The sequence below is a fragment of the Phoenix dactylifera genome, chromosome 2, assembly GCF_009389715.1.
Source record: "Phoenix dactylifera cultivar Barhee BC4 chromosome 2, palm_55x_up_171113_PBpolish2nd_filt_p, whole genome shotgun sequence".
Taxonomy (NCBI): domain Eukaryota; kingdom Viridiplantae; phylum Streptophyta; class Magnoliopsida; order Arecales; family Arecaceae; genus Phoenix; species Phoenix dactylifera.
This window is the reverse complement of record NC_052393.1, coordinates 27,312,792-27,340,302: the sequence shown is the minus strand read 5'-3', so window position 1 is coordinate 27,340,302 and position 27,511 is coordinate 27,312,792. Positions and strand designations below refer to the sequence as shown.

Sequence of the window (27,511 nt, the reverse complement as noted above, 5' to 3'; positions counted from 1 at the left end):
TCACATGAGTAAGGTAGAGGTTGAAGGTAACTAAAGTGATCTAAGATCTATTATGTGGCTTATTGTCTATGAGCCTTCTATACATAAAAACAAGTATGGATCAGATTTGGACACCTTTTAATCTTTTTTACTGCTCCAGTACTGGAATATTGGAATCCCTACCTATTATTATTGTCTATGTACAATATTGTGGCAGCTATAGATATGGTGAGTAACTGAACTTCTCAAAAGTGGACGAGACATCAAAACGGAAGTGCAAAGAACTTTAAATATCTTCATGAGGAATATAAAACACACCCAGCCCGGCCATCTCCAACACTCACAATCACAACCCCACTACATATATATATATATATATATAAACTACATGAGCTTAAGATTTCACACAGTATTTAAGTTCCCCAGATTCTAAAGCAGTAGCATCCAACAAGAGAGGCACAGCTAATCCAAATCAGATATCAGGCTTGATAGCCTTGCTGTACCCCGTCTGGTCATCATAGTACTTGGACCACAGCATCACCCCTCCATACTTGGTAGACTTCTTCAGCGCCGGAAGCACCTGAGACTTGAGGTCCCCGACCGGAATGAACCCACTCCCGGCCGCATCCGGCGCCGCCGGCAAGCCAAGGAACATTTTGGTGGCCTTGATCCCCGACGTCCACTGCTTCCAAGCATCCTCCAGATTGGTCACCGCCCCCGGCGAATACTGGCATGGTGGATTGTTGTAGAATTGCACCCAGACGTAGTCGAAGAGCCCGGTGTCGAGGGCTCCGCCGACCCAAGCATCCGGGTACGGGCACTGCGGCGCCGCCGTCAGGTAGACCTTCTTCCCCTTGGTACTGTAAGCTGAGAGGGACCTCGCCAGGTCGTCGTAGTGGTCAGGGCTCCCTCCCTCGATGTCGAAGTCGACGCCGTCGAGCACCGCATCGCCTAGAGGCCGAGAAGAGGACTTCCCGCCGAGGTAGCTGTTCCAGATGTATCGAGCTACTTGCCCGGCGTCATCTTTGGAAGCCAAGGAGTAGGCCCCGGCGCCGCCGCCGATGGAGAGCATGACCTTGACGCCTTTGGCCTGGCAGGACTTGATGTCGCTGCTCAGGCCGGTGCAGCCGCTGGAGTAAGGGTCGCAGTGGCCTGCGAGGTTGAGCTGCGGAGTCCTGCCGGCGCCGAAGGTGCAGAGGAAGGCCAGGTTGACGAAGGCGTAGTTTCCGGTGGCGCAGGTCTCGGCGAGGGTGCCCTCGTTGCCGTTCTGGCCCCAGTAGATGGCGATGCGCCCGGCGTCGGAGCGGGAGAGTATTAAGGAAAGGATGAGGAAGAGGAGGAACTGTGCAAGACGGGATGGTGCCATTTTTCCTCGGTTGGGTAGTGGAAAGAAGGAAATGGGATGGCTTGGTGCCTCAAAGCAGCACCGAGCTGGGATTTTATATAGAGCGCGAGCGTTTCGTCCCTTGAATGCCAAAAGCCAGCGTGCCCATTCGGTTAGGTTGGAGTGCGAGCTGACCGCGTCCGCAGACGACCTTATTTAAAATTATTCTGATTTTGGCAGCTAGCTTGCCGCGGAGTGAGTACGAAGTGGGATTACCTGAAAGTTACATGAAAGATTAGCTTGCACACGTTAGCTCCACTGCGGAAACAAGACGAGTCGAGTGTATTTGGTTCTCATAAAAAAATTATCTTAATAAATATATTTTTTAAAAAAATGATGCTCAAAAAAATAATTTTTATACATTTAATTGATCATAAAAAATAGTATAGAAAATATTCTTTCTATTGACGCCAAAATCCTGCTTGACTGTGGAGGTTTGGAGGGTATCAATCAATTCATGGAGAGATGTTGGTCTGCACACACATACAAAAAGGCTCGTTAGAATGGCTCCGATCGATCCTCCGATGCTTAAGTCAGAAAGAGCTTTAAAACAAGAGTAGAAAAATAGCAAGTATAAGAGAAAAGATTAGTTTAGAATATTGCATTCTTCTGGCCTTATCATCTCGGCCTTCTCAGGTCGATATTCTTACCTCAACCTTTTCACCTTAGTCTTCTAGTTCTAGTCAACCTTCCAATCAACTTTAAAAACTTAGCTTTGTAGAGCTCCGCCTTTTGGAACTTTGCCTCGAGCTCCTCACCTTGGCCTTCGGCTTGGTAGCTCGGCCAAGGCCAAGTACCTCAGCCTCACTCTCCACCTCAACCTCAGCCTTTATTTTGGCTTTCTCACCTCGGCCTTGGCAACTCATAAACTTGCTAACCTGCCAAAGAAGAGCAGAATGATGAATGAGGACTTGAGAGCCTTTCACCATAAGAGCTTTAAGCTATGAGTGCCTTTAGCTACGAGAGCTCCTCCTTTTGGGATCCCTTGCCCCTACTTATATAGGTGTAGGAGTAAAGATTCATTACAACTGGTGGTGGAAATCAAGGGATGAGCCATTAACTCCTTCCTTACAAGCCATAACCATCCTTCCTCACAAGCTATAACTATCCTTTCATTTTTGGATTCTCTTAATTGCGGCGTTGTAACCATCTAAAATTCAACCTTTTCAAAATTGCTTGCCACATACCCATGCACGATAGAAAAGCCATCCACAATAGAAAGGTTGGTTTTATGCCATATCACTTTTTGTGACTTATGCTTGGTTGACTATCTATTTTTTTTAAAAAAAAAAATATTATATAAAATATCTGTTATACCATTAATAAAAGGATTACATGAAAAAAAAAACATCACATACATAAAAGGCATTTTTGGAAAATAATTACCATAATTTCCAACCTATCGGAAGCTGGCTTTCCTATACATGGGTTTTTCTTTCCCATAAGTAACTCGTTTGGCCCGTGGGAAGAGGAGGAAAAGTGTGATCAATGGGAAAATAGACAAATACCTCATGTTAGTTGGAATTTTCAAAATAGAGAGATGACAAAGTAGTTTTCCTATGGAAATATTCTCCTATTTCATAGAAAAGAAAAGCCCATGTGAGATATGGAAAAGTCCAATTCCTACCGGCTAAAAATTGAAATATTTTTTTTTCCGAAAGTATCCTTAAGCTTTTAGATAGAATGGGACAAAATACTTTCTTTTATTAAGGGCATAAAATCAAATCACTTATTGCAAGTACACTTAAATAATATCCAACACTAGACATTACGTACAGGACATGAAACTCTCGCGAGATGAACACTGTAAAAGAAGCACCAGAAATGGAATTAGAGCACAAAATTGAGGAAATAAGCCACTGATACAAACACTATACTGCTCAAAGGAAAATTTTCAGCAAAAGAATAAAAGGCCATGATACGAACATACAAACAGATTTAAGGACAGCTAAACATCTCTCAGTGACCCCGCCTGAAAACTGAGAGACACCGCCCTGATGACTTCTTGGGCCGATCCGCTTGCGCATCTAGAACCTGTTCAGCGAATTTATTAGCACAGTTATGATGCCTGTAAGGCACGCAAGAGACGAGTCTAATAACCAACCTCCTTAGCAATGAGATCTAGCATCTCAAAAATTTCTGAAAAATCTGGCCTTATAGATGGATCCTGTTGCCAACATCTTTTGAGCAGTTCAGCAAGCTTAGGGTGAGTATGCTCAGGAATGATAGGACGCAGTCCCTGAAGCCAAAGCGTAAACGGCCGCTGAGTCAGTATTTCCAAATGGCAGTGGAAGAACATTAACAGAAGCTAGATTTCAGCATCTACTAATTCTGAAACTTAATCTACTTCTTTTGAAAAATAAATATCTAAATGAGTTATGGGCAAAATAAAATTTCATGGTAAGCCAAAAATCATAAGGTATAGAGTTTGGCAGCTTGAAGTTATGGAAAAATGAATTCTGATATCTGTGTTTCCTAGCAAGTTGGCGAAAGAGTGTGTTCTTTTCTCCTCCCCATTGCATCCATATATTATTGAGCATGCTGAGGACCAGTACAATCTTAAAATGTACTGCATGATATAAAAGTGCAAAACCAAGGAAATTAGCACGTCTCATGCTACAAGGTGCTATCAAAAAACCCTTATAATCCATCATCTGAGTCTAGAACTAAATCCATTTTCATGCTCAAATAATTATACCTCATAGCTCAAAATAATTATACCATATCGCTCAAATAATTATAACTTATAACTCAAATTATGGTATTAAACATTGAGCAGAAGACATCACTAGATTTTTTTTTTCTTTTTTTTTTTTTTGCAATTTTACTTGTTTGCCACCGGAATACATGCATTTTACCCATTTCTAGCGTAAGGAAGGTTGGGCTTTTTGTGCTAAAGAGAATGTATTGGTCTTGACCACATGTATGGTAAGTGGTAACCATGATAAGACTGGTATGCTCATGAAACAACAAATGTTAGTGGTTATGTAATTACTTATCTCAACAGTAATGGGAAGGCATAGAAACTTAATAACATGAATTCACAATGTGTTTGCTGTCAAGCAAGGTTTTTAAGTGCTGAAGGAAGGTACTCATGCCAACACCAAGGCAAACTGATTGTTGGTAGAGTATGCCGGCCCTGTAACTAGCGTTGGTAAAGGGGAAATACTAAGTACTGCTTCCTTCTGGTATGTAAAGGTACATGCATGGTATGGAATGGCACCTAAAACCTTGCAATCAAGTGATAAGGCATCAAACCTCATGGACATTGCTAACTCATTTGACACTATAATAGGCCTAAACAGGACAAAATTATTCCATTGTATATAAATAACATGGAATAGTGGTGGCATAGAGATAAAATAACATGAAGGATTCGGGAATTGGCGGATTGAATCAACACTATATATACAATGTTTGGCCAAAAGAAGGTTGGATAAAGAATGTTTGATAGGAAGCTGAGACAATCCAATCTTCTCATAATCTGAATAAATCTTTTAAGTAATGCGCTAATGTGTTGGCTAATGCTCCCAGCATAGCTAGCAATAATACATGTAATGTATTCATGGCGGCCGCGTATTCATCCTTGAGTGGCCTTGGAAGGTCGCCTAGGGATGTCTGCCGACCAGGGGAGTCCTAGCCCGATGGGGGGTGCGCATTGCCCCGGGATGTTGGGCCTATTAGAAGACCGAGGAGACTATATTCCATGTACTCCTTGGTTGTTAGAGGGCGGCTGCGTTATGGAAGTGTGCCTTGGCTTGCTCTAGTTTGAGATGGAGCTGGTCGTCGACAGAGGACTTTCTGACCCTACTGGCTGAGTCCTCTCGGAGTCTCGGGCTTCTGTCCCTGGAGATTAGGGCAGCCTATCTGGCTTATCATTACTGGCTAGATCGGAATGCCTGCATCTTTGAGGATAAAGCCAAGCTATTGAGTTGTAGTTGACAGAACCCTACTTCATACGGTAGAGGTACTTGAGGTCACTGCGTCGTCGTCCCTTGGGGCGACCAGGAAAATCTGGGGCTCTCATTTTGCTCACGTAGCGCCCAGGTGTGTTCTCATTTCCTGGGAGCCCCCACACCCTGGCTTCCTCAAGGTAAACTTCGACGGCAGTACCCAGAAGGGTGGTTGGTGCGACATCGGCTGGGGGTCGGTGTATCTTCGACCAGTCTGTCAACAGTACTAAGTTAAGAGCAGCATGGAAGGAAGTATACTATGCGAGACGGATGTTGGGGGCAGACCGCATTATCATTGAGAGGGAATTTACCACGGTGATCCGAGGGATCCAGGGGACCAGGGGCATTGATGGAGGATTGCGATTGCTCCACGACATTCGCCGTCTGCTAGGTGAATGCATCTCCCATCGGGCCTCTCATGTCTACAGAGAAGGCAACAGTGCGGCGGATTGGGTGGTCTCCTATGCGGCTCATCATTCAGGCGACTTCATCTGGGTGAACCAGGCTTCTGTCCCGTCTTCCCTGCAGTCTATTTTACTTTCTGATTTTTTGGACAATTATCACACCCAAGGTACGCGGTACCTAGCGTACTGACAACCGGTAGGCTCCGGTATCGGTGCCGAACCAATACCGTACCGATAGGGCTGGTTCGGCCTGGTTTCAACCCCGTTGTCGTTTTTTTTTTTAGGGGGGAGGGGAGTTTTCTCACTTTTGGATATTTTTTTGATGTTTCTATATTTAGATTTAAGGTTTAAACTAGAAGATGCATCTTATTCCTTCCAAATGACTCAAATAATAAGATGAAAAATATAAAATATCTTCAAATTAAGATACAATCAATTACATACATTCAAAGCACTCTCGGATATCTAAAATCGGATCGAGTGGCGATGCTTCTTGTCGATATCTGAATCATCAGCATAATACAGAGGCAGATCAACCCATCCCTCTAACCAAGCGGCGTTGTAGTCTTATATGCTCAATCTCCGAGAAATGCGCGTCGGATCATAAGAACTCTCGGATCTCTCACTGAAGCTCTAGCTCTGAGAGGTGTCTTGATAATATGGTTGTGGAAGGGCCCATCCAAATATGCCGGCATCAAAATCCGACCCGTAAGACCCTCCGGGCTGCGCAGAGCAGTAGCCACCGAAAGATGACTCCGATGCACCATATCCATAGGCCGGCTGAGGCCGCAGATAATAGGAAGACTCGAAACTTGATACATCAATGGATCCTACTCCACATGGGAGGTCATCTGCAGCTGCATCCTGTCCTCCTGAACGACCTCGAGGAGCCCGTCTTCGATATGCAATGGTATCTAACCGGCCTATATCAGACGGCCTACCGTGATCCATATCTTGTGTAGCATGCGTAAACTGGAACTCATTGGTGTATCGAAAACCTTTCTCCGACTGTATCTCATAAGTAGTACCATACTGTTCTCCACTCTCTTCATGGCAGTAGATCCATCACCACCAGAACCTTTATCGCTGCTAATCCAAGTCTCCTCGACACTCTCCATTGGGGCCCTTTTCCTTTCTCGTTTGCTAGGATTGACGCCCACCTGATCGAGTCGACTGGATACTAGAGCGTCCTCGTCCTCGCATCAGAGAATCATCTCTCTAAACGAAAGTGTCGTACCAGTCATGTGGTGACTGGCTCCCCTCTAGCCACGTCCTATCAGCTGTAGGAGTGCGTGGAATGTTGCGCTCAGCCCATTGCTGTGGATCGACCATAGCCTCGATGGCTATGATGCTGGCTGGTCGTCAAGGCGATCCTGGTTCATCAAGCTCGGACTTCTACTGCTGGCCCGCAAGCCAGTCAAGCATAGCATTATCGTCATCATCTATGAAAGTCCTATAGATGGGATCTGCATACTTGAACTTCATTTCCTCCTGAATGCATTTTAGCCTCAACCGCAGATTGTACTGCACATAAACTCGGTCGTTAAGGCGCTTTTGTGTCAAACGGTTTTTCTGTTTGTTGTGGATGAGGGCGAAGGTGAACCAGTTGTGCTCAAAGCCACTCGAGGAGACCGTTTGGAAGAGGATCCAAATAGCTATCCGCTTAAGATTTTTTACGGATCCGCCAAAATGAATCCACCATTCAGCTGCAAAAATATTGAAAATAATTACATATATGATGGCCTCACAGTTGAAGATAATTCAGCTGCAAAAATGTCTTGCAGATTTGTATTGTACCTGAATTCATAGTTATCTTTCTCACGACAGCTGGTCGTTGTCCAAAGCTGTGGCTGTCCTCTCTAAATAATTTGGTCAGTGAAAAAAACTTGTTGTAGTATGTTAATAATATAAGATCCGATATATTTACATATGCTACTAAATCATAGTTACCTCTTCTATACATGACGCGGCGATTTCTGAATCAGGCTCCATTTTATAAATAACATTACGCAGAGCATCAAGAAGTTCATCATCCATACCAATTCCACTCTCGTACTGGAACCAGAGATTCAGATAGTATGCTGCACATAGACGACACCATCTTAGTATAATTATACAAATATATCCATCAGTATAATTATCAATATTATCGCTTACCTCCTAGATGCAATTTTCCACCCATTTGGGCTTTCTACTGCCGCTCAATAATGTCGATGTACTCTTGAGCATGGGCTACATTTGCCTCCATGATCTGAGCCTTTGCATTCTTCATCATGTGATACAAAAAGCCCATCTAGGGGTACCTCTCGCTATCCACGGCCCGCAGCACTTCATATAATGGTTTGATAGCCTTGACTATCGCATTGGCCCACAGCGCGTGGCAAGTGCCACATTCTCTGCATTGTGGCACTTTCAAAAGTGCCATAGCGCGGGCACTTAGCGCGTGGCTGGCACTTAGCACGTGGCTACAGCCACGCGTTGTCCCCCACTCCTACCGGTGCGAACCGAGTAGTTCCCACTGGTTTGAGCAAGTATCCGTGCGAACCGAGCGGTGCTCGTACCGATGTGAGTCGAGCCGGTTCGCACCGGTACGAGCCACGAAGCGACCGGTTCCGACCCAGATTGGGTCCGAACCGATTTCTACCTTCGTACCGGACCGGTGCCTGTCACGGGCTGAACCGACCGGTACAGGTCGGTTCAGCAGACCTTGCTCCCACTTGTTATGTGTGAGTTGCCGATGTAACAATAAAAATAATAATAATAATACATGTAACGTAGAACTACATATTTATAACCTCAAAACAGAAAACTGCACTAGGCAAATTATTTAACAAGTTGCCAATAAACTCATGTAATGCCATAGTTGAGTATATTTGTTAATGTCCAGGGTTTTTTATAGAGAATGGATGGGAGAAGGGATGAGCAAATAGTATATACTCAATAGAAAAGAGTGCAAAAAAAGAAAAAAATTGGTTCACTGTCATGTGTAGTTTTTAAGAAGTTAAATCATGAAGGAACAATTTATATTGGAAAGAAGTATGATGTATACCTTTTCAACCACACCCACTGCTGCTTGTAATGGTGTTAAGTCCTCATATGGTACCTGATAAAAGGGATTGTGATATTAAATCATATCAGTGAAAAAAGAGAAGCAAAATCAATGTAGCAAAGAGGCTTGTATATATTATATGTCAAAAGGTGTTATGTCAAGAAAATGCTGCAAATACCTTCCCAGTAAGCAACTCCCACAGCACAATGCCAAAACTGAAAACATCAGCCTTCTGATCATAGGGCTTGTGTTCGCCGACCTAGAAACCAAAATTATGTTGATGAGAAACTGTTGAGAACAGAAAACTCTTTCTGGAAAAGATATGGCAATCTATTCCAGCTGAATAGCTAACATGTAAGGAAAACATATTACATTACACATTGCTGAACCTTTGTTCTCTCTCTCTCTCTCTGTGTGTGTGTGTGTGTGTCTGTTTATCATCAATATAATTTCTTAACTGTAACATGCCAAATATCATCAACCTTTTCCCAAATTGCCGAACTTGCTTGACCTCTAGACCAACCTACTTAGACAAATTATTTTAGTAGGTGAGTCAAATGATCTAAGTGGATGAATCACCTAGTGGGCCTCACCTGCTTAGCCAACTTACCTTGCCTATAAAAAGAGGCAAGGGGGACCAGCTAAGGAGGAGAAAAGTGAAAGTGTGAAGAGGAAGGAGGAACTTTCACAAGGGCTTTAGGACTCTTTTGGCGTTACAAGGTAGTGATGACTCCATATTCGTTTGGATTTATGAGAGTTTGTGAGCCTTTAAATTCTTTTTGGATTTAGGTCCGTTCCAACCTTGCATAAATTTTATATTTCATGGCTTCTTGTATGCAATTCATCATCCCATCTTGAAGTCACATTAGATTTTGTTTTTGTAAAACTTATGTTCAAGTTTCTTTAGACCTAGACATTGCTTTGGAACCTATAATTAGCAACCTTGGAAATCCTGTATAACCCTTGAATCCAAGTACTGTTTGGTGTTTGAATTTTGAGATAAAAAATGTGCTTTTTATATTTCCAAATTAAGTATTAATTCCAAATTCTAACACATTAAATAGCTTTCAAAACCTAGGGCTCCTTCAGGCCATTGAATCTGCAATTTATTTTGGATTCTAAAGTTATTCTACATAAAAATTATGATCAGTACCAGGATCCTTACTTGTTAATCTTTGGAAATTTGATACTTGTTAATCTGAAATTATGATTTGGTCCTCTAAATGATGTTTTGAGCTCACATATGTGCATGATTGAATTAAGAATATATTTTTATGAAAACCTCATATATTTGCGGCTTTTATTTGGAACTTCAGATAAGTGTTTTAGGTTATATTTGTGAAACCCTTTCAAAACTGAGTATTATTATCATACATAAAAGATATAGATGTGGTCCCCTTGCGAGCTAGTATTTCACCCAAGGTCGGAGGAACCGGTACCGAGCACCGTACCGGTGCTCTGGTGGGACGAGTCGGTACGGGCTGTACCGGGCCCATACCGACAGAGTCAATTGTACCGTTGGAGAGAGGAAAAGAAAGAGAAAGAGGAGGAGAGAGGAAGGGGGGCTGGTGGAGGCTAGCAGATGCTGACAGAGGCGGGCGGATGCCATAAGGGGCCGGCGGAAACCGCGGCTGGTTTTTCTATTTTGAACGAAATAGAGGTCTAGTAACGGCCTCCGCCAGCGTCTGCCACCCTTCCCTTTTCTTCCCTCCCCCGCTCACTCTCTCTTTTCTTCTCCTTCTCCGGCTTTGGCAACGGGTCTAGTTTTCATTGCCGGAACTGTACTGATGAGTCACCGGTACGGCTCGGAATGGTCGGAACCGCCCAGTTTGGGATGGTTCTGCCGACCTTGATTTCACCCCTGTTTGAACAATAATGAGGATTTCTTAGGATCCCTGGCTAGGTTTATAGGTAGCAACATTCAAATTGTGGATGAGGATTCTCGTGAACCCTTAGCAAAGTGGTATATACGGACCTCAAGGAGTATGTAGCCCCATCCGAAATACTTTTTCTCCAGTATAGGATTTATTTGGCCTCATCTAGTTTACTTGTAAGGATTTTATCTGGCCTCATCTGCAATAGCAAGGAGAAGTTATGTGGATTAAGGGTAAAAGAATAAAATATGGCTTTTCTTATAAGAAAATGTCATTTATGTGAATCAGTTAAGACCTTTCCATGATTTTTGTCTCTTCCGACTACATGAATCTTTGTTAGAAGATTTTATTTTCAATACTTCATCTTGATATTGTTTCATTGAACCTTTATCTAAGCATTTTCTAAAAACTTAATTTATGAAATATGTGCTAAACACTATTTGATATCAAATTAGACTTAAATTCCTTAGGCAATGGTGAAGTTACTACTTATCAAGCTATGTTGCTCGCTCCCATCATGATCATTAACTTTTCAAAGTGATTGATAAGAGAGTTAAACTAGATTGTGAATAAAGAGGAATATATAAGGATCAACTTTGGAGGTGCACTTTTGGATTTGGTAAGCATTGAGGTTAAGGTTTGCCCGGTACTAGACTCCATATCAGTGCCACACTAGCACAATGTCGGTACAGTATAGTACAAAAATTTTTTGACATACCAAATGTTTGTATGTCATCCATACCAGATACTGTTACCAAACCGATACAGTACGGTATGCCCCGTACTGTACGGTTCGGGCCAGTACGGCATACCATAATTGAGGTAGCACCAAGCACATACGTCTTGAAGGTACACTATGTTGCAAAATGGATTTTATCCTAGAGTCGTATTGGATTATTCTAGTTTTCTACTTTAAAAAACTCTATAATATCATTTGTTTTTGTTCTAGTTTGTAATATTTTTTTTCCATCTTTGCATCCTTTTGATTGGTTATGCGAGTCACGACTCTAGATTCAAGTGAGTTCATATCTCAGGTCATTACAAATATATACTCAATTTTCCATCAATCTAGTATGGTGCACCAGATAAGGATCAATATGAACTAGATCTTTAGCCCTGATGAATTTTGAAACCCCAAAACACTAGTCAACTTTAGAAAGTTCAATTATATTGATATATTGGACTCTTATCAGCTTCAGTTTCAGCTTTTAAGATGTAAAATTAGTTATAATGATCTTATTGTATTTATTCCTTTGAGGAAATTTACACTTAACATCATTTGAAATAAGGTCTAGTTTATTTTTTAAAATTTTGGAAATCATATAGGTTTGACTTAATATTTTTTGAACCTGTATGCACATGTTACATCTTGAAATTCTACTTATATGAGTTTCTTTTATGTACTTAATTGCATTACTATTTATGTTTCATTAGAGCTTCCATGGCAGCATATTGAAATCCTATTAATTCTTAAAAAAAGCTCTATCTAAAAGATGAAAGAGGAGCTTTAACTCGGTAGTATAAGTGACCCCTTTCGAATTGTCAATCAGGAAATAAGTGGACCTATAACCAGGTGGTATGAGTGGCCTCATTTAAATTATGAATGAATATATGTGTATCGTTGTCCAATTGTTGCAACTGGACCTTTAGGATCATAGGTGGCCTCAGCACCAGCAACAAAAATAATGAGTAGCCTCATCTGAATTGCTGGCTATAGTATAAATGCGCTCAGTTGCACTAGAAATGAATATACAAATAGCCTTGAGCATATGAGTGAATCTTTCAAACAATATATGGTTCTAGACTATTTTCTATTCTTAGCATTTTAGTCCTTTCACAATATATCATGCTTAGCGTTTCATTAACCTATTGCTCAAACTTCTGAATGATGATTTGATTTATCTTATTTTTGTTGGAACTTTTTTAATGAGAAATTACACTCTGTTAACCATGCGTAGCTCATTCCTGTCATTATTAGAAACATTTAGAGTAATTGGTTAAAGTTGCAATCAGTTTTGGAGGATAAGAACAATCAATTTGTGGAGTACATTTTAGGGATCAGGTAGGTATTCAAGCAACACCAACCATATAACATTCTACATAACGTTGCTTTGTAACATTTCAAGGTATAATATTACATAAAATAGGCTATGTTCAGGATGTGATTGTATGTGTTTTCAAGACTATAATTCAAGGATTTGAGTCCAGTAGGACTGGGACGGTAGCGTTGGTACTTGGTACCATACTATTCTGAGAGCCAGGACCAAGACACCTAGGGGGTACTGATTCTCTACTGAATTGGGACATCCTGACTGTCCTAATTGCAACCCAACATTTGGGTCACACCGTGATGGTCAAAACAGATTGGGACGATTTTTTTTTTTCATTGTTGTTGTTGTTAACATCTTTTCCCATTTGTCCTAACTTTATCGTCCTATCCCAATTTTGTACCATCCCAGAAGCAAACCAAGATAGACCTGATACCGAGATTTAAACTCTTGTTTTGGTTCCTATTATGCTTTTAATTAATATATGTTCAATCATTTGGTTGCCCAGGGAAAGGCTCTATCTCAGTGTTACTTTCGAATCTATATTTGACTGACTACAATAGTTACACTTTCGGATTCATAAGTTCGAGTTTTGGTTTGTTAGACAACATTATCAAACATCAACACATTGTAAGAACTCAAAATAGACAAAATGTTGCAGTTGGAAAGTTTGAAAGTAGTTAGGATAAGTATCCAAAAAACACCTCAGGAGCCATCCAACGGTATGTTCCTGTCTCTGCTGTCATAACTCCAGATTGAGCTTTAACTCGTGCTACTCCAAAATCTGCAACCTTGACAACCTATGAAGAATGATGCATCAAAATCTGAAAACAAATGAATAAAAGAGGAAATAGTAGACATAATAAACATAGGCCAACAAAGGTCGAAGAAAAAGAAAAAGAAAATGTTCACAAGCACCACTAAGTTTTAGAAAAGAAAATTCAAGAAAGAGATAAATGCATTTAAAAATTTTAATAAAGTTATAGTGATAACAAATTGTCAAATGTCCCTTGGATCAATATTTTCACTTGTATTCCTTGAGATAATGCATTTATTGAATAATAAAGCCCATGATCTCAATAGGTCAAGCAAAACACTTCTTTATTTACAAGGCCAACTTGATCCAAGTTTTCAAATTCAAGGATGAATCAATCCTCTATTTCTCATACACAAATAAGCTTTACTTAACCTAAAGCACTAATATATACTAAGATTTTTTTAAACTAAGTTAGCTTGATCATAGCACGGATCTGCCTATTGTGCTGGTATGGGGCCCTTACTAAACCAAATTGCTTGGAACTAAGCAGTTTTGGTTGGCTTGGCTTGGTAAGGACGACGTGCACTAGATCGAGCCAGCCAAACATTGTACCAAAATTGCCCGATTCAAGGCGTACCATACCATACTAGGTCGGACCAGTTCATAAATAGTATTCAGATTGGTACAAAACCCATACTAACCTGTACTAACCCATATCAAGACGTACCGATCCGTATCTCCCAATTTCAAGCAATACCATGATAAAAGTGAGAAAAATAGCTTGAGAACTGTCTTGGTACAAGTTGCTTACTGTACCATACCGTACGGAACGATATTAGGTATCGAGATTGCGAACCTTAATTGTACCTCTAGGTGTTTTCTTGATAAACAAAGAATGATCAGCTTGGTTCTATTGGAATCAAAAGTCAAACAATGCACTATTGAACTTATCAAACTACAATTGACTTCTTCGATTAACAAACAAGAGATAAACCTTTAGCTAGAGTAGATCCAGGAGGTGGATGCATGCAGACCTCTTCAGATAAGTTTCCAGGCAAGAATGCATTCTTCACAACAAGTTGGAATAACAATAATCCACGATTCACTGTAATATAATTAACCACTCTGACAAAGTTAATCTTGGCCACTGGAGAAAAAGCCTCCAAATAGTCTACATCATAGATTTGAGAGTATCCTTAGCTACAGTTTAGCCTTGTATTTCTCAATTGAGGCATCCAGGTTGAAACTTTATTATATTCATTTTCCAGTAGGCAATGGTACTGATTCCCATGTTTCATTTTTGTGAAGTGTTTCCAGTAGGCAAGAGCAAATGACCCAGGAGAAATTAAGAGTCAAAGGAACAAAATGATTGATAAGACGTGAAGTCCAAGATCTCTTAGGCCTCCGAAGAAGAATGGATAAGTCATCATTAGGACTAGGTATAGAGGAAGAATGGATAATTGTATTTGGATCTTTTCTCAAGTCAGCTAATTAATTAGAGGTCTGTTTTAGCTTATTATTCTTGTTTCTCCTAGTGTACACAATTGTCTAAGGTGTCTCCTTGACTTGTGGGATATGAGATGGTTCATCAACAAGGACCAAAAGAAAAGGAAATTTCGAAATTCCATTTCCACCTTGAGATAAAAAAAAGTATCATCAAAAGAAAGGCCTCCACGAGTAATATGGCGTTTCTTCATAAAAGGTAACATCCAAGGAGGTATACATTTTATGTGAAACAGGAACATAACATCTATAACCCATTTAACAGTGGGCATATAGAAGAAGATACGTTTGAAAAATTTATGATGCAACCTTTCTAGAGAAAAACTAATGTAGTGAACAAAACAAACGTGTGCACAAGACATGGGGAATTATATGAAAAACAGATTCATGAGGACAGAAAACTTGCATAGGACTTTTATAGCCCAACATAGAAGATGGGTCCTATTTATTAAATAGCAAGCAATTAACAAAACATCACACCAATAAGTTTTTGGAAAAATTCTTTTAAAAAGAAAAGCACGAAATACCTCAAGTACACATTGGTTCTTTTTTTCAGCAACTCCATTTTAAAAACATGCGGCAACACATGATAACTATAATAGCATTCCCTGATCCTGAATGTAAGGCCCAGCCCTTTGGCCTAGCCTAGCACCAAAACTGGTCTATTTCATAGTCTGTCCTAGCATAAGGACAAGGCCCACCCTATTACCCTAGTCTATCACCAAACGAGCCACCCAACCAGGGCAGAGTCCTGTTCGAGTTGGAGAAGGAGACCATCTCTGACTCATTCCCAACCTCACCAGAGGCCAGGAAACCCAAGCCTACACCTATAAAACCCTTGCCCGCCGCCCGCCCGCCCGCGTTAACCACCACAGCATCTCTCTATTTCTCTCTCTTCATTTTCTTGGAGGTGCCAACACCTTTGTTCTCATCAAAGTCACTGCCAAATTTCGCCAGAGACAAGGTAAGCAGCGCCTCCATCTCACCTACACTCCCTCTTCCATTCCCTGAATGAGCATTGTTCCACCATTCCATCACCTATCGGATGTTGCCAATCCTTCGCTCGCTACCCTTCACCGTCATCACCAGACCACTGCTCTTGCCTCCTCTTCCCCTTCCTAAGAAAGGTCCTGATGAGATTCCTCCTTGTGTACACACTCTCATGACCTCTCTCTCTCTCTTTTTCCCTCTCTATGGTATTTGGCTGGACATTGACATAGCATCCCTTTCTCCCTCTGTCCCTAAGTCAGTCCAGTAGAGGGTCTCAAATTGGTGTTTTTGCAACCACCATCGTGTCGGCCTCCACCCTACCCTTCGCTAAGCACCACTGGACCCCTGCAATAGCAACCCCACCATGCTGCCTTTGCCTAACCAAACTTCTGTATTTCGATTTGGCAGGTTGTTTCTTAGAATCAGACTGATCCGAGTCACCAAATGTCGCAACCTAGTCGGGCCTTGTCCTTCCTCCAACTTTTTATCATATTTCATCACCCTTATTCCCTTTGCAATCTTCTCTAATTATTGGTCATGGTATTTTGTAGGGGTATTAAGGACTTAAGAGTTTTATTTTAGAATTTATCATGGCTATATTTTAATAAAATATAATTTTAGATAATATGTTTTGAGGGAAACTTTTAGATTTAGTTGGATTTGTTTGCTGCTAAGTGTGCTTGCAAGGTAAGTAACAATTCACCTTCCCTAGAATTTTCAATTATTACTCTAAATAAATATTAATAACAAATAAATTATAAATTTATTAACAATGAATCTTATAAACTTGTGTTTTAAAAAAGAAAGCAGAATTGTAAATTGAAAATATTATTTTATTACAAAATATTATACATGTATGTTTACAAATCTTTTGTTGAAGATGCATACCTATTTACAATTTGACATATATATGATTTATGAATAGCTTTGATACATTTCGAATTTTGGACTCTCAGTCTGATTATGTTTGGGACCCTACTAATTAGGAGTTATGCATTGATACTTTGATTGCTCCGGAACTATTTATTCTAGCCCTGACACAAGGTATAAATGTGGTATTCTAGCTCTGCCATAGGGTATAAATATGATATTCTAGCCCACTCTACAAGGTATAAGTGTGGAGTCGACTCCACAAGATATAAATGTGGTTCTCTAGCCCGGCCACAGGGCATAAATGTGGTTATAGTCTAAAAAGCTATTGAGTTGAATTACAATATTTTAAATTGTTCTTATGAATATGAATATGAATATGGGTACTTGAACAAGAATGAATATTCTTGATTATAAAAGAATTATTTTATTTAAATATAATGATTTTTCTTATATGCTTAGTATTAGCAAGATATTTATTTAATTTATTACATGAATTATCTAGTTAAGGTATTCATTACTTATTGGGTTGTTAAGCTCAGTATTTAGTCTCTCCTTTCTCACCAGTCTATAGAACAAGTTGCTAATAGGGTACTGTTAATGGAGTATGACATGTGAGAGCTGAATGTTCAACATAACCTAGAATTAGTATCTGTTTCCTTAGTATAAATAATGGAAGCATTTTTATGGGTTGCTTTCTTGGATTTAGCATTTGAAGAATGGTTGATGTTAGATTCTTGCGAACAAAATTCTTGGAGTTGGAGGTTCTTGTTAGTTTTGGACTTCTTAGTTATTAAATTTGGATTTTAGTTGCTTTGATTTTATTCCATTGCCTATTTCTATTATGATAACATGATGGATGTCTTGCATGCATGTAGGGAAACGCTCTACGAGTATGCGTTGGGTGCCATATCTCTAACACATTATTCAGGTATAGTGCGAGATGCTAAAAAGATAAACTTTTTGACATATATTTCCCTTATCAATCCTAAGAACCTTAATGTTAGAATTGAATTGTTTAACCACTACTTTATGAAAAATTTTGAACATGAAAGAAACCATCTTTTCTTTACATGAGATAAAATCAATAAGATCACCAAACCGGTTAAGAATGATCCACACCAGAATGCCTTACTTATTAACAGTAATTGGAAAGTTGCCATGACAAAAAAAGGTGCAGAAATAACTACCTCATTTTCATCCATCAGAAGATTAGCAGTCTTCAGGTCCCTATGGATTATATTATTTTGGTGCAAGTAGTTCATTCCCTTGGATACATCAGTTGCAACTCTGAGTAAAGCAGGCAGCTTAAAAACACCTTTCTGCTTGTGAAGAAAGTCATGGATACTTCCACCAGGCATAAACTCTGAGGATGAAACAGGTACCTCAGTAAAACTTCGAACAAATTTTACTAGCATACAACAAGAATGTTGGAGCATTAGTTTATGCATGATATAGTCTTGATTTCTATCAACAAACACTTTCTAAAATTTATCATATCCTTATACCTGTAACAATACACAAACATGGGGGTCTGGTGCATGCACCAATAAACTGCACAACATTTTTGTGGCGAACTTTTCTGCAAAAGATAAGATTAGAAATAATTGAAGAAGGTAAAGAAGCAGAGTCAGGGACAAAGATGTGAACATATTTTTTTCAGACAAGACTGGAGTTTAACATGCAGTTTCTCTTAAAAATAAAAAAAAATCTCAGAAAGTGCATTTATAAATTCAAAGAAGAACCAGATGGCACTGCAAAAAATTATGCATAAGCATAGTACATCATACCAACATCCATAATTAACATCCGATGGGTTTGACTTTATGAATAACGCTTTATTTTCATTCCTTCCTATATCTTTTAAATTCTTTATTCAAATGATTGGTTCACGTGAATACTTTTTACCATTACCAAGGGTCTAAATCAAAATCCGCCGTACCGGTACCGGTCAGCGTACCGGTGGCGATCTGGACCGGTTCCGTACCGGTTTCAAATTCAACGCTGATCCACATTGATCCCATACTGATTCCGTACCGGTCCCGTACCGGTCTGTACCGGTTCTCCAACGATAAACTACCGATACCGGATTCCACGCTGATCCGGTATCAATCCGAGGCCGGACCGGTACGTAACGGCCGGTACGCACCGGTACGGCAGATCATGGTCTAAATACTAGTACGTACTATCACACTAGTCTGGTCCTGGGTCTAGGATGCTACCATCCACTCTCGGGATGGTCTAGCATTTGGCCTCTGTATCATAATCCTTTCTTTAGTTTTTTTTAGTTTTTCATCTTGCATTGTATTAAATGAATTTCTAGTAATTATTTAATTATTTAAAAGTCCTCAAACATGAATTTTGAGTCCATGATAGGATGTATGGTACTGGTATTGGTACTGATACTTTTGGTTTGAATAAAATTTAAAACTTATCAGTATGTGCAAGGTCAGCATCAAGGAGGCCAGATCTCAATAAGGACAAGCTGGATCTAGGCTGAGCCTCCCTCCTTCCCCTCCTTTCTTTCTCCTCCCCCTTTCTCTCTCTCTCTTTTGCTCCTTGAGCCTGAGGCCTTCCCATGAATGAAGATATGAAAAAAGAGAGCAGCACGAGAGCCAATGGCTCTTTTTCTCAAAACAAAGGGACTTGATCTGATCCCAGCTACTACTAGTCAAACCGGCTTTGGTACCATCCTATTATAACTAGTTTCAAGCAGGATAGGCAGGACATCATGCCCAAACTGACGTCCTCCACTTCTCCCACATATCATTCTCTTTGTCAGTACAGTACCAGTAGTATGGCTCAGTACCACCAATACCTTAATCCATATTCTAGTTTTTCCTTAACTTGCAAGAGAAAAAATTCAAAAGAAAAGCATTCCAGTTATGCTCCTAGCAACCCGGGCCCCAGTTATGTTCCTAGCAACCTGGGGTACTTGAAGGGGCTAAATGAAGACAGATCTAACCATTAGCATTTTTATACACAAAGTAGCTGCCCTAAGACTCGAACCCATGCCATTGCACTTGTCAGTCCAAGCCTTTACTATTACACCAAGTAATGGCCCCTAGGAAAAAACATGTAAATAACTCCTGAAAACTTCAGCAAGAGAAGTGATCATTCTTTGTTAAAAAGGTATTAAGTAAACATTTTTTTTATTACTCAAGAGAAATATTTACTTCCAAGATAAAAGCAAAAACATATAAATGGCCCCATGAAAACTTCAGCAAGAGAACATCCTAGAGCAGTTCATAATATTTAATCAGCACTTCACCGCAGACATGCTCTTCTACTCCATATGTCAATTGTAAAGAGCACAAGTAAAAATTATAGCATGTTCCATTTGTTCATACTCTATTGTGCATGGATAAAAGGCCAGGACCATATATACAGCTACCACTAGAAAAGTACCATGATGAAGACCATAAGAATGTACAATGTAATTGATAATAGGTCCCAAAACAGCAGAAGTCTGCACATTTTTGTTATAAAAAATTATAAATACAACAGATGATGGACCTGAAAATATTAAATTGAAGAAGATGAATAGCACATAATTTCAAAATTAAATGCCATGCAACTGCACTATTATACTTTTGTTACATCATTTGGCAGGCATTGTTCTTGTTTTCTACTAGTGAAATGAAAGTAGTACTATAGTAGCATAGAATAATACAAATTTTAGCAGGTTTATTTAGTTTTTGAACAAGAAAAACTGATTTTCAATGCCATACAACATATTTTAGTTTTATTTGATTAGGTTTCTTTCTGAATTACATAACCTCCAGACCTGAATGTCTATAATGATACTAAAAGCACATTCTTCAAAAATTTAACTTTTTTCCAGGATTTGTAGAGGTGGTTATTGAAAAAAAAAACAACTGAAAGTTCTCAGAATCATCATATCATTGTTAAGAAAACAGAACTTGAAGGGTTGAGGCTTCAGGTAGGTATATTCAGTCTACTGTCTATAGTTAATAAACAAGGAACTTCTTTATAGAACAAAAATAAATATGAAAAAATCTCACCAATGAAGACGTGTATGTGACTAAACATGCCTCTTTTTTAATATCTCCTTATCCTACCAGAATTTTTATTAGTTGTGATGATTTTTTAATATTTTATTTATGGCTTTATGTAGAGAAACATGTTACTCAAAATTAAGTTTCAACATATTTTAAAAGTTTCAACATGTTCCAATTCAAGCGGTGAATACATGTTGTTTCACAGCTTACCCAGAAGACCTGTTAAATAAGAATTTAGGTGCTAGTGCTACTGGCCATAGTGTATCATATTGGTAAGGTGCCAAAACCAACATGCCTACTGGTCCATCGAGATTTGTGGTTACATAACCACATTTTTGCTGTGCTGTCACCAAAAGTCTGGATATAGAGAGGATGCAAGGCTTCATATTCCAGAATGACTATACATTTCTGATTAAGAGCAACAGGAAGCAAATAGATTGCTTTAGACGCAAAAAAAAGTTGTATTTTGTCAACAAGTCTTCAGCTTGAGACTTGAACTATTGTATCCATGAAGAAACAACCTATGACGTAGCCAAGGAAGAAATCATTGCTGAAACTGAATTATTGGTGGTTGAGCCTGAAGATGGAAATCATGATTACTTTAAAAAGGATGATGATTTTGAATGTTCAGGGTATGAAATCAACTTCTAGTAGTACCTAAGTCAAAGAAGATCGGAGAAGAGACCACATCTTCATCATAATGTCACATCTGGCAAGAAGATTTCAAGTATTAAAGAAAGTAGAAGAAAAATAGATTTAGTTTCTCAAGAATTTCCAATAATACCTACAGTTCCTCTACAACACCCACAATGCCAAAGGTAGCTGATCAGAATGTCGGCCCACTAAGAATTCTATGTGAAGTTGAGGTGAGGATTTACACTTATTTAGGTACATACAGTCAATATCTAATATGTCATTAACCTTGTAACTTAGAGGCATATCAGCATTTTATAAAGTAATTTTAAGTTTTTAAAACTCTAGCAAGACTTTCTTTCACACTATTGTGTATTATCAATGACTTTTGTGCATTTTTATCATTCTTGTGGTGCTATTATATTATTCATGTGTAATACCATGTCATATGACCTTAAAAGTAACACTGAATAGCTGCACGATAATCAACATGCAACATGACTTCATTTTTCACTATGTTACTATTTCTTGGTTCCAATTCTTGTTTTCTTTTCCTTTTCTCCAAACAACGTCAAAGAGCCTCTTTAGGATTCTCAGTTTAAATTCCAAACAAAAACCTCAAAGTTGTTAATTTACGTGTGCAATTATGTGTCAATCAAAATGGCACCAAGACCATAACATGCCAACATGAACCAGGCATTGGCATGACATGTAGTGCAGGCACGTGCAATGCAGTTCTAGTGCCATGCCAGCATGACGCTGATATGTAATACTCAGATCCTTGAACAACACAATCTATGTAGGAGTGGTTTGGACCAGATAGTGCAGAATTTTGATAAAATACTTGTAAGAAGATGAAGTTTCTCTTCCCTCTCTATCTTTTCTCTAATTCTTGGCACTTTTGTCTACTACCAAAATACGCTTTTTTTTGAAGTACAACCACAGTTGTATCCATGGTCTGCCGAACCGACCGGAACCGGTCGGTTCAGGCTGTACTGAACCGGTGCCGATAGCTACCGGTACGATTCAGCTGTGAAAACCGGTACCGAACCGAAACCGGTGCGACAGGCACCGGAAGAAGAGTAGGAAGAAGAGGAAGAAAGAAGAGAAGAAGCGGGGAAGAAGAGGAAGAAAGAAGAGAAGAAGAAGCGGGGAAGAAGAGAAGGCAAGTATCGAAAAAAGGAGGACCTCTCTTTCTTGCTCGCGGGCGGGACCTCTCTTCCTTCCTTGCTTGCGGGAGAACAGGAGGAACCGGGAAAGAAATGAGAAGAGAGGAGACAGGGGAAGAAGTGTTCGGAAAGAGGAAGAAGGGGAGGAAAAAAATAAAGGGAAAAAAAAAACCCGCACGTGGGCCGATTGGGGAACCGGGCACGAGGGGAAACCGCGAGCTCGCTCGCGCTCGTTCGCAGGGAACCGCGCTCGCACGCGGTTCCCCGCGCTGCCTTGATTCCCCGTGCGGGGCAGCGGGCCCACGCGGGCTGCCCCGCATGGGCTTTAAATGCCGCACAGAGTGGCATCTATGATAACGCGCAGGCGCGCGCGCGTCCGCGCATCGAATGCGTGTTTATTTTTCCTATCTCGGCCGGCTCGATACCGGTTCCGACCAGTACCCAACCAACACCGTACAGGAACCAGTCTTCACCAGTACACCGGTACTATCGGTACCGCATGCCTTGGTTGTATCCATGCAAGAGATTAACAATGAAATGCAAAACTTGTATTCTTATTAAAACATATGGACATACAGCAAGATGCTATAACCAGTATTACTTGCATGCTCCAAACTTCAGTTTCCTTTTTATTTTTCCATTTTTCAATATATCAAACACTTGGATATTGGAACACTTCATGACACTTCACTCTTCACACCATCAAATCATGACCTCACCATCATTACATATCTACTTTAGGCATATTTAGTCTAACATTACATATAGAAAATGTTTTATTATTTTTGGGAACTCAAGAAGCAATAGGTCCATCTCATTATTTTTTCCATATCCTGAGTCTTAAGAGGAGATCCTGTGCTAGAGACCTAAATACTTGACAACCATGTCATGTGTCTGAGTCTGAGTAACGTTGATTGTAAGAATATTATATATTTGGATGTGAAAATTTATGTTAAAAAATGAACTAAATCGGTGTGCCGACCCACTTTCTTTACATGTACTGAACATTTTGACAAAATTAACCCATAAACACGAGTTCAGGATCAACATCAAAGGGCGGTCATAATGTTGTAGTGAAGTTAACTACTTTAGGCTTTCAGCAATAGGTTACTATAAGGTGACCATACCGGGCTGCAATAGCTACTGCTTTTCTGGGTTAGTTAATTGCTTCCTATCCAAAAACGGTCCTGATAAACATGGAATAATATGTGATAACACTGATCCATAAGCTGTGATGACAATTGCATTGAATTTGTTGCCCAAAAGTTCAAAAAACATAGACATGAAAAGCTAGTATTAGAATAATGTTAGAAAAAGGATTGCACTTCCAACCAACCTCATTATATAGACTTCCTGTGCAAATTCATGCTGCATTTGGACATCGACACACTCTGGCTTGAGTACTTTAATAGCGACATCCTGACTACAGTAGGTTCCATGGTAACTGACAAAGGGAAAAGAAAACAAATAACTGAAGGCCCCAATAATGGAAAACATAAGATTACCAGTTAGCATGATTTTCTTTTCCAAGATTAACTCGTATAACTTACAGATCACAATATGATCCGGATGTCACTATACTCTCAAATTTCAAATGTCTGACATCAATTTCCCATACATCAGTCCCATCTGTAGGTATTTGGACATGATCAATTAGAGATTTCTCCCCAGCAGGTGAACTTTTCATTACAGGTGACCAAGAATGAGGCAATAATAATGCTTGTTTCTGCAGTAAATGTTAGAAGTAATTCAGAAATTCATATGATCTATTATTTCAAGTTAAAGAATAAAAGAAGCATGACTTAAGTAAAAGAGGAAAGAAATTGCATTTCAAAATGTCAAATCAAGAATTAGATAACAAGGGGATGTGGATTCACCAGAAAATGCAGCATGACCATAGATAGTATGACACAACATTTTAAAGAAATGAATTAGGAGAACAAATCAAACTCTGGCTGAAAGAACCAAAATGTGGATTAGCATGTTCAAGTGCTCTATGAAACATATCATGGAGACCATAAAGAATCCCCTGAAAATGATTACACTAATTACTTTGATGATGCCCAAGCGTAGAAATTATTAGCTACAGCAACATGGTACAGTGCACACTTCATCATTTCTATTAATCTTCCTATAAATACTTAGAACAATGAAGCCTCACTTAAATAACTTACTATATTAACTATTCTTTTACTTCAGCCAAGCATAAAAGAAATGGTTTAAATCTTGGTACTGGGCCCTTTCTCGATTTGCTTCAAGGACGATATTGTACTAGAATGGGGCAGTACAGTCGAAATGTAGCAAAACAGCCAAAAACAACAAGAAGAAAAAAATAAATAAAAAAAATGCATCCCAGTCAATCCTTACTGCTCCAATGCATCTTGAGTGTTGGGATGCAACCAAGATAGACCTAGATGGTTGAGACCAAGGTATGTGAACCAGGCCGAACCACTCGATTCACCCTATATTAAACCGAACCGGTGGGGAATTGGGTCGATTCGGCCCTAAATTTCAAAATTTCCCTCGAACCGTCCTGAACCACTTTGAACCGCCTGATTCACCCCCAAACCGCCCTGAACTGCTCCAAACCGCTTGATTCTGGGTGGTTCAGAGCAGAACCAATGCGAACCACTCGGTTTGCACCTATTTGAACCAGTTCGGGTCCCTCTACCTCTTTAAAAGGCTTAAATTATGGTCTATTGAACCAAGGTGAACCGATCGATTCACACCATATTGAACCAGCAGCCGACCGACACAAGTCCTAGTACCGGTTCATTGGACCTCAGTCGAGACATCCTAATTCACCAAGAACAAGTGTCTCATAGATGTATTTGGTCGGCTTCCTATCATAACAATACAATACCGACGATACCATCCTGTCCTAGTTGGACTCATGTCCTTGCATAAAAGTATCATGTATAGTTCTAATAACTTTAAGGGGCTAAAAACAAATACATTCATCATACCGCATCATGCCAACAATTGGTACACATTGGTACAAACAGATACACATCACTATGATGCCTATCAAGGCTTTAAATTTCGTAGAACGTAATTTTCTAGTTTGCCATGGAACAGGGTGCGCTGCCATCTCACCCCATCCTGACACTTGGGACCATAGTATGCTGTACCGATCGGTACCGGTCAGTACCGGGCGTACCATACCTGTACCGATGGGTACCGCTATTGGAACGCCAATGTCGGTACGCCAGCATACCGTACCGTACCGACATTCGATACGCCTATACTAGTGCGGCAATGGTACGGAGTTCGGTACCGGTACGGCGAACCTTGCTTGGGCAGTGAATGTTTTAAGATGTGTCGAACAAGATGCTAGGATAATAATCTGACGGCTATTTCCTAACACTTAGGATGGTATCCCATCCCGGTGTCCTGTGGGACATCCCACCGAGATTTAAGACCTTGCGCCTATGCCAAAGGCAAAGTAGAATACATCTGAGAACTTTCATTGTCATTGAGACTATTACTTATTCATTTTTAGGAACTAGACATGATGGAACACTTAAACAAAAACTCTAAGTTTCTAACTCTTCCAACTAGCATTTCAAATAGACACCAAAGTTTTTGTTGCCAGCCATAACATTAAAATTATATGAGACTATTGAGATCAATATACAATCAAAAAGAAAAGAAGACAAGCATCTAAAGCCTGAAGTGAAATCTTAGCAATCATATATATTTATTATTTTAACATAAAATAAAAACTAAATATGTAATATCCCAGCACCTTAATATCTTATTATGATGAATGGTACATGTGGGCTGAGATATATCATAGAATATCAATATGTAAATATGAAATCCAATTGGAAATATATTTTTTTGTGCAGGTCAATTTTGGAAATATTTTGTGTAGATCCCTAAGGTCCTATAAATTTTGAAAATATTTTGGAAATATGTTGCATAAGAAAGCAAGAATCATGTTCAAGGTTTTCTGGAGGCTTATTGTGGCGGGGGCGGGGGCGGGGGCGGGGAGGGGGCGGTGATTTAATTGTACCGTGGAGGGTTTTTAATTGAATTGTCCTATACACCGAGCCGACGAACCATCTTGGTTCCCCATCAATTTGGTTCAGTGCCTGATTCGGCGTGGTACGGCCAGCCATGGTCATTTTTGTGAACTCTATTCAGTAGTAAAATAAAATGTTAGTTGCACATATGCAACAAAAAATGTCAAGCAATGGCATGATTATGAATATTTAAAAAAGAAAGTGAAAGAATTTTATTCATAGTAACGATGAAATTTTTATAGAATGATTTGTTAGCATTGGTTTTTTTTTTTTACAATAACCATAGTTTCTTGTGTAGTAGGGTCATACTAGACTATCATTTTAATTGAATAATGGACCAAAAGTCATTAATAAAAATTAATTAGATTTTTGAAAAACAATTGTTTAATGGAAAAAGTGCATGGATGAACAAAAGAACACAATTAGAAAACCTCAAATCTAAGACTTGCAATGATATTCCTAGATCCACACTCATGCCATTTTATGTGACAATTAATCAATAACCAACAGGAACTTGAGACAACTAACATCAACTTGGGATACTTGCATCTAGCTTGAAGAATCCATTTTGGATAGATGTTTGAAGAGGCTACTCATCAAACACTTGGATCAAAGGATCTGTACAGATCCATACCAGCCATTGCTCGATATGGTGCCGACAGAGGCCAGCACCTATTGATTCAAATCAGCCAAAAAAAAAGGGGAAAAAAGGAAAAGGAAAAAGAGTGCACTGAGTGCTATGAGGTTGATACATGGTGGCATGGGTCGATTTGGGTCAGTCTGGGCCAAGTCAGGCGTAGTCCATCTATAGCGGCTGAACCAACAGTACTCCGTGCTAGTCGCTAGCT

At 39.7% G+C, this 27,511-nt stretch overlaps 2 protein-coding genes across 11 annotated transcripts in view; both read right to left on the bottom strand.

Annotated features, from left to right (window-relative positions):
- Nucleotides 1-242: 242 nt before the first annotated feature.
- Nucleotides 243-1,833, bottom strand: LOC103708686 (hevamine-A-like). Its single transcript, XM_008793736.4, has one exon. The coding sequence runs from the start codon at nucleotides 1,343-1,345 to the stop codon at nucleotides 452-454; it is 894 nt and encodes a 297-aa protein (XP_008791958.2). The 5' UTR covers nucleotides 1,346-1,833; the 3' UTR covers nucleotides 243-451.
- A 255-nt stretch (nucleotides 1,834-2,088) lies between these two features.
- LOC103708687 (serine/threonine-protein kinase STY46-like) overlaps nucleotides 2,089-27,511 on the bottom strand; it is a 40,733-nt gene continuing 15,310 nt past the window's right edge. For 3 of the 10 annotated variants that reach the window (XM_039123831.1, XM_039123834.1, XM_039123837.1), the window contains 9 exons: nucleotides 24,186-24,361; nucleotides 23,972-24,079; nucleotides 18,320-18,393; nucleotides 18,002-18,222; nucleotides 13,396-13,491; nucleotides 8,948-9,028; nucleotides 8,770-8,823; nucleotides 3,468-3,602; nucleotides 3,050-3,397 (listed from right to left, as the gene is read on the bottom strand). In XM_039123831.1, coding sequence (XP_038979759.1) covers nucleotides 3,323-3,397; nucleotides 3,468-3,602; nucleotides 8,770-8,823; nucleotides 8,948-9,028; nucleotides 13,396-13,491; nucleotides 18,002-18,222; nucleotides 18,320-18,393; nucleotides 23,972-24,079; nucleotides 24,186-24,361 — 1,020 coding nt within the window. In that variant the 3' untranslated portion in view covers nucleotides 3,050-3,322. Of the gene's footprint in view, nucleotides 2,242-3,049; nucleotides 3,398-3,467; nucleotides 3,603-8,768; nucleotides 8,824-8,947; nucleotides 9,029-10,744; nucleotides 10,843-13,395; nucleotides 13,492-18,001; nucleotides 18,223-18,319; nucleotides 18,394-23,971; nucleotides 24,080-24,185; nucleotides 24,362-27,511 lie in introns of those variants that run through there. The other 7 variants (XM_039123835.1, XM_039123836.1, XM_039123833.1 and 4 more) reach the window with 6 other exon arrangements.

Excerpts from the sequence above, each read along its gene's own strand:
- LOC103708686 (XM_008793736.4), bottom strand. The coding sequence starts at position 1,345 with ATGGCACCATCCCGTCTTGCACAGTTCCTCCTCTTCCTCATCCTTTCC.